Consider the following 11596-nt stretch of genomic DNA (forward strand, 5'->3'; position numbering starts at 1 on the left):
CTGCGTTTTACAGTTTAATTCGGCCTGCAGTCCACCGCAAAGCTAGTGCAATAGTACCTACCGCCAAGCACGCGTGGCAAACCAACGACATTACGACGCCTGCAGCTCGGGACACACGGCTCCGCGTGGCTTGCACCTCGGCCGTTCATGCGCATAGCCTGGATTACTGATGGGGCTGCGTCGCGCTGTTTGTCGCATGGCTCGAACGACGCATTAGCCACGGAAAGACATATCATAACTGCATGAGTTTGTCCCATCACTCTTATATCACCACATCCTCGACACAAAGCAACCAAAGCTCAAAGACATATCCTGCGCGCCGGTTGGCGCCGTCGTAGCCGGCTGCGACTCGCGCACCGCCCGGCCTACTGCATTGGGAGCCTGGACCGCGCTAACAATGCGTTGGCTCGTCGCCCGTCGAGGAAAGCTGCGCCGTCCGCCCCACCAATAGCAGCCTCATGCCAGTCTAGGTGGCTTGGGGATGTTTTTGATGGACCAGGGGGGGCAGCTGCTGACGGGGCCCCGGACGCCAGACAATCCATTTTCTCATAAGAAGGCCGTGGTGGAACCTGGGGTGCGATTCACATTTTGTCTCGTCTCGCGTCTGCTCAATCTGGTCCCCGTCTTCCCGTCGTCGTCTGTCCTCCAATCGTCGAAATGCGCACCGCTACTCTGTCTGCTGCCGCCGTTCTGGCGGGCTCCGCCATGGCCGCCGAGTGCGCCAAGGGCCTGCACATCATCGTCGGTCGCGGCACCTTTGAGCCCACGGGTCTCGGCGAGACGGGCGCCCTGGCGAAAAACATTAGCAATGTCATTCCTGATTCCAGCATTGTCGCCGTCAACTACCCTGCCACCTTGTCGAACCCCAACTACGACGTGTCGGAAAAGAATGGCACCCAGGATGTTTACGACAAGGTCACCAAGTACCACCAGGATTGCCCCGGCCACAAGATGGCGTACCTCGGCTGGTCTCAAGGCGCCCAGATTGCCGTCAACGCGTTTTGCGGCGGCCAAGGCGGCATCTTTGGCGACAATGCGCCCATTCCTGCTGACGCCGTCAAGGACGGTGAGTGCCAGCTGCGCAACCCTACGAACCGAAGCTAACGCAATTAGTTGTCGCCATTGCCATTTTTGGCGACCCCAGCTTCAACCACACTGCTCCCTATACCAAGGGCACCAGCACTGCCGATGGCGTACGTTTTGATTATTCTATGCGAGAAATTGCGCACCTGCTAATTGTTGCCTCAGCTCTTTGTCCGCAATGGCATCGGTGCCTGCGCCAACTTTACCGACAAGATTGTCTCGTACTGCGACACTGGCGACGTGTACTGCAACAGCGGAAACAACTCCAAGGTTCACGGCCTGTACCTGGTCAAATACCCCGAGCAGATGGAGAAGTTTGTCCTCGACGGATATGACAAGGCCACCGGCAACAGCACCGGCGGTAGCAACACGACGACGACGACGACGACGACTGCTGGTCCCACGACGACTGCCGGTGCAACAAGCAGCGGCAGCGGTAGCGCTACTTCGGGCGCCTCGGCCACGCCCACAACAGCTGGTAACAAGAACGCCGCTGCTGGCATGTCGACTGGCCTGAAGTATGCTGTGCCTGCTGCCCTAGTTGCTGCTGCGCAGATGCTTCTGTAAGAGGTGCACTGGCTGCTGTCCAGACGCGCCCATAGGGCAAGACGCAAGAGCAGGGAAGGGATATAGAAGATGTATAGCAGAGGCTATGGCATGTATATATGCGAAATGTTAATGTCAGTTTGATGGAATTGGAAAACGCAACTAATATTACCAATGCGCTGTCAGAATCTTGTGAACTGCGCATTTTGTTGGTGAAAATGAACAGACCAATGCCGCGATTTGAGTGCCGGGCGTGATGTGAAAATGAGGCTATGCGTGCCGGGGGCGCCGCAAGATTATACTCAGCCGAGGCAGCGTGTTTGGTCAAGGCTCGCGCATCTCGCTGGGTGGCCCGATCTGGAAGGGCATGTCGATCGCCACTTGGCAGGGGAGCACTGCCGACGATTGCGGCGTGTCAAGCATGTATCCGATCCGATCCGTTTTGGCTGGTTTTACAACTACGCAAGCTCATTCTATGCGGTTCTCGCTCTTCTCGCTCTTCTCGCAAGCTCTTCCTCCGACTCGGCCGGTTCACCATGCTCGCTGTCCGCGGCCTCATGGCGCCATCTCGTCCTCGTCAGTCACCGTTCACTCTCGGCTGGCCGGCACATCGAGAGGCACGAGCAAGTTTTGCATCAGAAACTTGGATGAGGTGCCGAGATCCGTAAACGCTTTTATACTCTGCCCTCGGCCGTCAAACCTGCTGCCAGTGTTGCGTGGAACCCCACGTGCGACAGCGCTCGGACAGGGACGACGTGCCGGTAGCCGATGTAGAGATGCATCTGCGTAACCTCAGATCCAGTCCGGGGGCTCATTGACAGCCAATGACCAGTGTCATAGAAGAGTTGCAGTGTCGCAGAGAACAACTCCGTGACGCATTTTGGCAGCGCAGAGACTATGGTCCGGCATTGCAAGCCTACGGGGCGCGCGGACGCCGGGTCCGGTGAAGCGGTCGAGACACCACGAGGCCGATATTCACAACATGACGACTTGCTTACGGAGAAACATTTCGAAAGAATAAAGAATGACGACCCTGGATTTCCAATATCCGCTTATAATACCCTGATTATAAAGACATGTTCGAAATAGGGCAATGGTTTGCATTTCCAGAAGTCGTGGTCATCATTGTTCGCATTCGTTCTCTCACCGCTAAACCAAATCAGGCAGCCAAGGCGCAACTTTCGGCCCCACAAAAACCATCCGGCCGGTTTCGTGAAATTCTGTTTGTGATTTCCATCATGGATCTTGACTCGATTCGGCAACTTTTCGAGATCTTGGCAGCGAGAATATGAGAATTTTTTTCAAATCGGTTTCTGTGGGAATACTGTGGCGGCTGTTCGGCAAACACTCAGATGCCACCCCAATGGGGCAGCTGGCGCTCATGCCTCGCAGATGAGACCCCCGTAAACCGGAGATGCTGCGCTGGACACGGGAAAAAAAGCTTTTTTTCTGGATCGCGTCAACGGTTGGTTACACAGGGAACAATGAGTCCGTCGTTTTTTGAGTGGGGGCACGTCTGCCCGAGAACCTTTATAAAGCTTTGATGCCGCATGCCTCCTCCATGTTGGTTGCTTGCACACCAGACCGCTCCATCTCGAAACTCTCTTGTCAACACTTAAGAGACACTCGTCAAACACAACAACAACAACAACAACAACAACAACAACAACTCTGATGCCTTGATTTGGGATCATCACTTCCCCGTCAACATCGACATCATGGCCTGCCAACAGCCCGCCATGGCGCCGGACAGCACCAACGCCGACGGCAGCCACAACCTCGTCAAGTTCCTCTCCAACCGCCACCACAACGACGACAATGCCGAAAAGGCCCTCTCCGCCTCCAAAAACACCAGCACCAACAAGGACGTTCTCACCGAGGCTGAGATTGAACGTCTTGGCCGCGTCCGCCCCGCCTACTTCAAGACATGGTGGTCCGAGCTTGCATTCGTCGTCACAGTCGTCTCCTCGATGATGATGAGCGAGTACTGGATCTCCGGCTTCAACATCATCCTCCCTCCTGTATCCAAGGACCTCGGCATGGCCGACTCGGAGCGCACCTGGCCAGCCTCGGCCATCAACCTGACCACCGCCGCACTTCTCCTCATCTTTGCCCGCCTCGCCGACATGTACGGCGGGCGCAGCGTCTTCCTCGCCGGCCACGCCTGGATGTGCGTGTGGTGCCTCGTCGGCGGCTTCTCACGCAACGGAACCATGCTCATCGTGTGCCGCGCCATGCAGGGCATCGGCGCCGCGGCCTTTGTCCCCGCGGGGCTCGCCATCCTCGGGCAGACGTACCGCCCGGGCCCGCGCAAGAACCTCGTCTTTGCCGTCTGGGGTGCGCTCGCCTGCGTCGGCTTCTACATTGGCATCTTCATGGGCGCCGTCACCGCCCAGTTCCTCACCTGGCGCTGGTTCTTCTGGATCGGCGCCATCTTCGTCGCCTGCATCGTCGGCGCCGGCTTCCTGACCATCCCGCGCGACCTGCACGCCCTCGACCCCACCATTAAGATGGACTGGCTCGGCGCCGTCACCATCGTCCCCGGCCTGACGCTCGTCGTCTTTGCGCTGACCGACGGCGGCCAGGCCCCGCAGGGGTGGAAGACGCCGTACATTTACGTGTTGCTCGTCATCGGCCTGCTCTTCCTCGGCGCGGCCGTCTACGTCCAGGGCTGGGTGGCCACGCAGCCGCTGCTGCCGCCGGACCTGTTCCGGCCAAAGTACATGAAGCGCCTGTGCGCGGTGCTGTTTTGCGCGTACGGCACGTTTGGCCTGTTTCTGTTTTACATTTCCTTCTACATCGAGACGGTGCTGCACACGACGCCCATCCTGACGGCCGCGTGGTTCACGCCGCTGGCCGTCGGCGGCATGGTCCTGGCCGTCACCGGCGGCTTCATCATGCACCTGCTGCCGAACCGCATCCTGCTCATCATCTCGACGGTCGGCTTCCTCATCTGCGTGCTGCTGCCGCCGCTGATCCCCGACCAGACGACCCCCGGCGGGCAAATGTCCACGTCCAAGCTCTACTGGGCGTACATCTTCCCCGCCATGCTGTGCGGCACCATTGGCGTCGACATCATGTTCAACGTCACCAACGTCTTCATCACCACCGCCATGCCGCACCGCCACCAAAACGCCGCCTCGGGCCTGATCAACAGCCTGCTGTACCTCGGCCAGGCGTTTTGGCTCGGCATCGCCGAGCTCGCCGTCTCGGCGTCGATCCAGACGCAGGGCGCGGACAAGCTCGGTCTGCGCGCCCAGTACCAGATTGGTTTCTGGCTGGGCGTTGGTCTGTCGGCGCTGGCGCTGGTCCTGACGGTCACGGTCAAGATTGGGTCGGCGTCGTCGGCGCTGACGGCGGATGAAAAGGCGGCGCTCAGCGAGGCGGAGACGCAGGAGAGGCAGTAAAGATGCAGTGGAAAGCAGGACGACGGTATAAATTTATGACTACCATTTGCATGGCGTTGCATTTTGGCGTTGGTTCGCATTTCGCATAGATATATAGATATCATAACGATGCATTTAATTCAACAGAATATTTCAAAAGCCATCTGCGTCCGTCATTTGTCATCATGATTGGTTGTAAACTCCACGTCGATTCTGTGTCTCCCACTCAGCACAATGACTAATTATAGCCTCCACATCAATACTGCATCTCTAAACTCATCTTCCTGTCCGCATTTCTTCGCCCATCCCATCGGCCTCAGCCGCTCGTTGTAGTCTCTGAGTCTGCGGGACGGTTTCGCGCCAGCCGCCATCAGCCGTCTCACCGTTTCCCGCATGACCTCTTGATCCGTATTGCACGCCGCGTACGAAAGCGCCGTCCGCCCCCTTGCGTCCTGCGCATTGACATTCTGCACATGCAGAAGCAGTCTGCGCAGAACCGCCGGCTCGGATCCCGCCGCCGCCACGGCAAGCAACGACCGCCCGTCGCCTGCAGGCGTGCTGGCATCCGCGCCCGCCCGCAGAAACCGTTTGCACAGGTACTTGTCGCCAGACGACACGGCCCAGTACAGGGCCGTGTTTCCTGCGTCGTCCTTTCGCGCCATGGCCTCTCGACGACATCTTTCCCATGGGTAGGCAAAGCCATAGCTGCATACCGCCCGGCCAGCACGGTTCTGGGCAGCAATCATGAGAAGTCTCAAAAATAGCCAGAGTGCCCGAACGTGCTGCCTCGAACATCAGCGGTCTACCGTAGCCCCTCGGGTGATTGATCACGTCTATGCCACTCGGCAAATACCTGAGGAAAAGATCCAACAGCTTGGCGCACGATCTGAATGCTATCGCAGGTCGAAGGAGCGTCTGAACAAACTCATTCCGCACAGCTCGAAACTGCAGTGCTTTCCTCGCCAGCTCGCAGTCGCCGCGTGACAGCACCCACAGCAGAGCTCCCGCATGGCTGCATTCAAGCGGCGAGATGTGAGTTTTGTACTATACAGCTATACTCTACGCGAAGCCATTGCTCAGCGTGGCTGCTTCCGGGTGCCGGACGCCAGAGGATCTGCTCCAGGAATTGGTGAAGCCCACGACAGGTGCGCATCAGTGCCCAGCGATCCTGCACACCGAGGTGTTTGCTGATGTCGAGGATAAACTCCACTGGCAAGGCCTCGTTCAGGAAATCGGGACGCATTTTGCGCTTCTATTGGAAGTTTTCGGTATTATCCATCATGTAATATTTGGTCAGTGATGCTGCAAGTTGTTGCAAGCGGGCTACCTTGCATAACCTGTCACAACAAGACGGCCATTTTTACTGTGTGACTCAACCAACCACGGCCGCCTCCACCCAGGCTTGTACCCTGTGACAAGAGTCAAAATATACATTATTTTGCATGCCACCCAAGTACTTGATTGTAACTTAGATCGATATCGAGATACGATCTCGTCACTTCCGTGCCCGCAATACCCTCTTCTACCCGGGGCCCCACACGCCTCTCTTGTTGGCATACGAGCGACACCAGATACAACATGTCACTCGACCTACATCTATCCATCAAACACGCATATACTTGACTTTCCTTTCCTTTTTTTTCCTCAACAGCGTAATGACCAGTCCCGATCGCTCCGAACTCACCACCAGCGGCGTGGCAGAGGACATATGGACCTTCGTCGGCCTCCCCTCGTCCGCGCTCACGTCGCTGCATCTTCCGTCAGCCGACACCATCGTCCTCCCATCATCCTATAAAATCGGCGTCCTCGCGCAAGCCACCATCGGTGCCTCTGCCCTCGCCGCAGCACAGTACTACGCCCTCCGCAACAACTTACACAAGGTCCCCGACGTCACCGTGCCGCTGGACCACGCCCGGCTCGAGTTCCATTCGCAGCAGTACCAGTCGCTGGACACCTGGGCCCAGAATCCGCCCGACGTCGGCATCAACAAGGTCGGCGGGCTGCACAGGACGTCCGATGGATACGTGCGCATCCACGATTTGTTCCCAAACCACGTCGCGGGCACAATGGAGATTCTCGGCTTGCCGCGGGACGCCACCAAACAGCAGGTCGCGGACAAGACTATCCACTGGGACGCTGTTGATCTAGAGACAAAGGGCACCGAGGAGGGAAAAGTCGCCATTTACGCGCAGCGGACATGTGCTGAGTGGGATGCGCTCCCGCAGTCGACCGCCGTTGCCACCGCGCCGATCCTCCTCCGGCAGCTGCACCCAGGACCTACAAAGGTGCTTCCCCCCACCGGCACGCAAAACAAAGCTCTCTCCGGCCTCAAGGTCGTCGAGCTCACCCGCGTCATCGCCGGCCCCGTCGCGGGCCGCACGCTGGCCGCCCACGGCGCCGACGTCCTGTGGGTGACGTCGCCCAGCCTCCCCGCCGTGCCCTTTCTCGACAGCGACATGAGCCGCGGCAAGCGGACCATCCAGCTGGACATTCGCAGCGCCGCCGACAAGGCGACCCTGCTGGACCTGCTCCGCACCGCCGACGTCTTTCTCCAGGGCTACCGTCCCGAGAGCCTCGCGGCACACGGCCTGTCCCCCGCGGATCTCACCGACATCAACCCCAGCCTCGTCGTCGCCAATCTCTCCGCCTTTGGCCCCGGCAGTCCGTGGTCGCGGCGCCGCGGCTTCGACTCCCTCGTGCAGACGGCCAGCGGCATGACCGTGTCCGAGGCCGAACACGCAGACGAGGGCGAATCCGCGCGCGTGACGCCCGTGCAGGCGCTCGACCACGGCAGCGGGTATCTCCTCGCGACGGGCATCATGGCCGCGCTGCACAGGCGCGCGACAGAGGGCGGCTCCTGGCGGGTCGACGTCTCCCTCGCCGGGACGATGAAGTACCTGCGCAGTCTCGGTCAGTATCCCGGCCGACAAGGGTTCGATGGCGTGGAGCCGCTGCCGGCGAGCATTAAGGAGGTGCCAGGGGGATTTGTCGACGTCAAGCAGAGCGCTGTCTTTGGAAAGGCCATGGCGCTCAAGCACAGCGCTAGAATTAACGGTGTCGAGGTCGGCTACGACGATGCCCCCAAGCCGCTCGGCAGCGACGAGCCAAAGTGGAAAGACGCTTAACTTCAAGAGTAGCTGGATTACAGCATGATGCCATCTCAGCTGGTGTACAATTCACCACGTTCATTAAACGACAGGAACTTGTAATTTGATCACATCAAAGTGTGGCCGACGAATGCATTCGCCAGCAGCATGTTCATTGAATATATTACAACTAAAAAGGTAGACTTGTGTCCCCAAAAAAACGCCTTACAAGCCCACAGCTTGATTTTGATAAAAAAAAAAGACAAAGAAAAAAAGCAGAATCACTTTTTATGCATCTCCTCGGCGGCCTTACTGGTGCAGACCACATGTCCGTTGCTTCATCAGCTCACGGCGGGCCTTGTCCTTGTCTGCAAGTTTGTTAGCGCATGTCTCGATATAATGGGTTTCAAAAAATGCTCACCTCCGTCAAAGACGAGGAATTCGTGCAGGGCCGAGCCAGCGGGAACCATGGGCAGGACAGGAACCTTTTTATCCGTCATGACTTCGAGAAGAGCAGGGCCATCCGACTCGATGAGCCACTTGAGACTGTTGACGACGTCGGCGGGGTCCGAGACGCGACGGCACTGAACGTGCATGGCCTCGGCGAGCTTGATAAAGTCGGGGTTGGCCTGGTGAGTGTGGGCGTAGCGGTCCTCGTAGAAGAGGTTCTGCCACTGCGTGACCATGCCCTGCTCCTCGTTGTTGAGGACGATGACCTTGACGCCAATGTTGAACTGGGCCGCGGTGGAGAGCTCCGTCAGGGTCATGTTGAAGGAGGCGTCGCCGTCAATGTCGACGACGAGGGCGTCGGGCTGGGCGACCTTGGCGCCGATGGCGGCCGGCAGACCGTAGCCCATGGTGCCGAGACCGCCAGAGGTGATCATGGAGCGGGGGTGGCGCCAGCGGAAGTGCTGCGCCGTCCACATCTGATGCTGGCCGACACCGGTGGAGATGTACGTCTCGCTCTTGCGGTCGGCGGTCAGGTTGCTGAGCTCCTCGATGACGGTCTGGGGCTTGATGAGACCGCCGCGCTCGGTGCGCGCGTAGTGCGACAGCGGCCACTTGGCCTTCCACTCGTTGATCTTGCCGAACCACTCCTTGCGGTCCTCCATCGACTTGGGCTTGACGGAGTCGAGCATGTAGCGCAGGTTGGCGCCGACGTCGCCCTCGATGGCCTCGGTGGCCTGGACGACCTTGTTGATGTTCTTGGGCATGATTTCAAAGTGGACGATGCCGCCGCGCTTCTCGGCGGCGGCGGCCTTGGCGCCGGGGGCAAACTTGCTGATGTTGCCGGTGACGCGGTCGTCGAAGCGCGCGCCGAGGGCGATGATGAGGTCGGCCTCCTGCATGGCCATGTTGGCGTAGGCGGAGCCGTGCATGCCGAGCATGTGCAGGGACTTTTCGTCGAGCTCGTCAAAGGCGCCGAGGCCCTGGAGGGTGGTGGTGACGGGGATGGAGGCCTTGTCGGCTAGCTGCTTGAGGATCTCGGGCCCGCCGGCGGACTGGATGATGCCCTGGCCGGCGTAGATGACGGGCTTCTTGGCCGTGTTGACCAGCTCGGCAACGCGCTGGATGGAGGCCTGCAGGAGGCGGTCGCCGACCTCGATGGCGGCCAGGGAGGCGGCCGAAGGCAGAGAGGGCAGAGCCGTGTTGGTGGGGATGGCTCTTCTCAGGATGCCCGCCGTGACATCCTTGGGCAGATCGACTAGGACGGGACCGGGGCGGCCGCTGGTGGCAATCTCGAACGCCTCGTTGATGCGGCGCGGCAGCTCGGCAACGCTCTTGACCATGACGTTCCACTTGGTGCAGGCGCGCGAGATGCCAATGACATCGGCTTCTTGGAAGGCATCGCTGCCAATGGCCGTGGTGGGGACCTGGCCGCAGAAGACGACCATGGGGGTGCCGTCAGACAGAGCATCCTGCATCGGGGTGATGACATTGGTGGCACCGGGCCCCGAGGTGACGAGGACGACGCCGCACTTGCCAGAGGCGCGGGCGTAGCCCTCGGCCATGTGGCCGGCGCCCTGCTCGTGGCGGGGGAGGATAAAGTCAAAGTGGCTCGAGTTGTAGATGGCGTCAAAGACGGGGAGGATGGCGCCGCCGGGGTAGCCAAAGATGTGCTTGACGCCCTGCCGCAGCATCATCTCGTGGAAGATTTCGCCGCCCGACTTGCCGATGAAGGACTCGTCCATTTCGCTTTTCCGGGCGTTGACGAGGGGCTGGACATGGCCTTGGGCGGTGGCATTGAAGGCGGGACTGGGGACGGCACGGACGGTTCTGGATCTATTAGCACGACTGGATTGAGGACGTTTTGGCAGCGCGTTGAGGGCTTGCTGGCGGCCATCCCATGAAGCACGAGACGTCGACCGTCGTCGCCACCGATGCCGGCTGCGGCTGGGCGGAGACCCCATATGTACAGGAGCCAAGCAAAAACACAACAACTGGCGGCAAGAAGAGCAATTCCAAACTTACGAGGCATTCGATGTGGCGGTCGCAGCCGTTGCTTTATTTCTTTGCGACAGAGGCAGCTTTTTTTGCGCTCTCGAGGTGACGGGGGCGGTTGTGGAGGTGAATGAGCGAGTCTGGCCCAAAGCCTTGACGGCCTTTGTGGCCTGGCGACTTCGGAGCATGGTGGTGGTGACGGGCTCTCAGCAATCGTCGACAGGATTCGAAGTATGGGTTGGTTCGATGGGAGTCGACGTTTTGCAAGACAAAAAATATTGTCGTGGGGTAAAAGAGAATGGTTGTGTGAAGGTAAAAAAGGGAAGAAGGGGAAAAAAAGGTTGAGAAAAAACGGGTGGCGAGAGGTTAGTACAAGTAGGCGCCTACTGTAGTTACCCAGCGTGCGCTGCGATACTGGAGATTCGGGGCGCTCCAGTGGGCTGATGGCGCTAAATACTTTACAGTGCACCGGCACCACCGTGCAGTGCAGCTGCCGATTTATTAGTGGGGAGATGCGCTGCGAGTTTGTTCGAGTCGGCCAATCAGCCCGCGCGAGTTCCTCTAGGAGTCATTCCTGGCCGCGCGACCGGAGGAGCCCCTTCAGGACCCTCCAGCCGCGAGGGCCAATCTGAGTTGATTCGGCTGCCAGATTTGAAGTGCAGATGGCCGCCAGACGTGTGGAAGCGGCATCTATAATGCAAAAAGAGAGATGATTATTTGTTTGCCTGCCAATGCCCTATGCAAAATCGATGACCAGCTATATTCACGACCTGACACTTCTACTGCTTCCTTTCCCCCCGTCGTCTTCACATGCTGCCGTGTCCCTGCGGCGTCGGAGCTAACCCAGCATCCCGCAGCCCTGGGGCCAGGCTACGCACTAACGCAGCTGCGGGGGCATCTAGACCACCACCAGCCATGCCTAGGCAGTGGCCACGCAGTAGAGGATCAACACAGTCAATGGATGGCCAAGCGACAGGTCAGAGTCCATTCGGGCCCCCATTCTCTCCAACTGCCCACACGCTGCCAACAATGCGGGCATTTCGACGTCGCCAG

General features: G+C 59.1%; 4 protein-coding genes across 5 annotated transcripts; 3 read left to right on the forward strand and 1 right to left on the reverse strand.

Moving 5' to 3' along the window:
* Positions 1 to 657: 657 nt before the first annotated feature.
* On the forward strand, positions 658 to 1650 carry LMH87_001079 (uncharacterized protein; the record flags this gene model as incomplete). The annotated part of the gene is made up of 3 exons (XM_056199096.1): positions 658 to 1066; positions 1114 to 1193; positions 1249 to 1650. The coding sequence occupies 3 exons, from the start codon at positions 658 to 660 to the stop codon at positions 1648 to 1650; spliced, it is 891 nt and encodes a 296-aa protein (XP_056055977.1).
* Positions 1651 to 3347: 1697 nt separating this feature from the next.
* LMH87_001080 (uncharacterized protein) lies at positions 3348 to 5036 on the forward strand (the record flags this gene model as incomplete). 2 transcript variants are annotated; one of them, XM_056199097.1, is made up of 2 exons in its annotated part: positions 3348 to 4384; positions 4434 to 4461. In XM_056199097.1, the coding sequence occupies 2 exons, from the start codon at positions 3348 to 3350 to the stop codon at positions 4459 to 4461; spliced, it is 1065 nt and encodes a 354-aa protein (XP_056055978.1). The 2 variants fall into 2 exon arrangements, with proteins under 2 accessions (XP_056055978.1, XP_056055979.1); XM_056199098.1 differs by having other exon boundaries at positions 3348 to 5036.
* Positions 5037 to 6670: 1634 nt separating this feature from the next.
* LMH87_001081 (uncharacterized protein) lies at positions 6671 to 8140 on the forward strand (the record flags this gene model as incomplete). Its single annotated transcript, XM_056199099.1, has 1 exon — positions 6671 to 8140. One exon carries the CDS (start codon positions 6671 to 6673, stop codon positions 8138 to 8140), a length of 1470 nt encoding a protein of 489 aa, XP_056055980.1.
* A 270-nt stretch (positions 8141 to 8410) lies between these two features.
* Positions 8411 to 10731, reverse strand: LMH87_001082 (uncharacterized protein; the record flags this gene model as incomplete). Its single annotated transcript, XM_056199100.1, has 3 exons — positions 8411 to 8469; positions 8523 to 10378; positions 10574 to 10731. 3 exons carry the CDS (start codon positions 10729 to 10731, stop codon positions 8411 to 8413), a joined length of 2073 nt encoding a protein of 690 aa, XP_056055981.1.
* Between the last annotated feature and the right edge of the window lie 865 nt (positions 10732 to 11596).

The sequence above is a fragment of the Akanthomyces muscarius genome, chromosome 6 (assembly GCF_028009165.1).
Source record: "Akanthomyces muscarius strain Ve6 chromosome 6, whole genome shotgun sequence".
Taxonomy (NCBI): Eukaryota; Fungi; Ascomycota; class Sordariomycetes; order Hypocreales; family Cordycipitaceae; genus Akanthomyces; species Akanthomyces muscarius.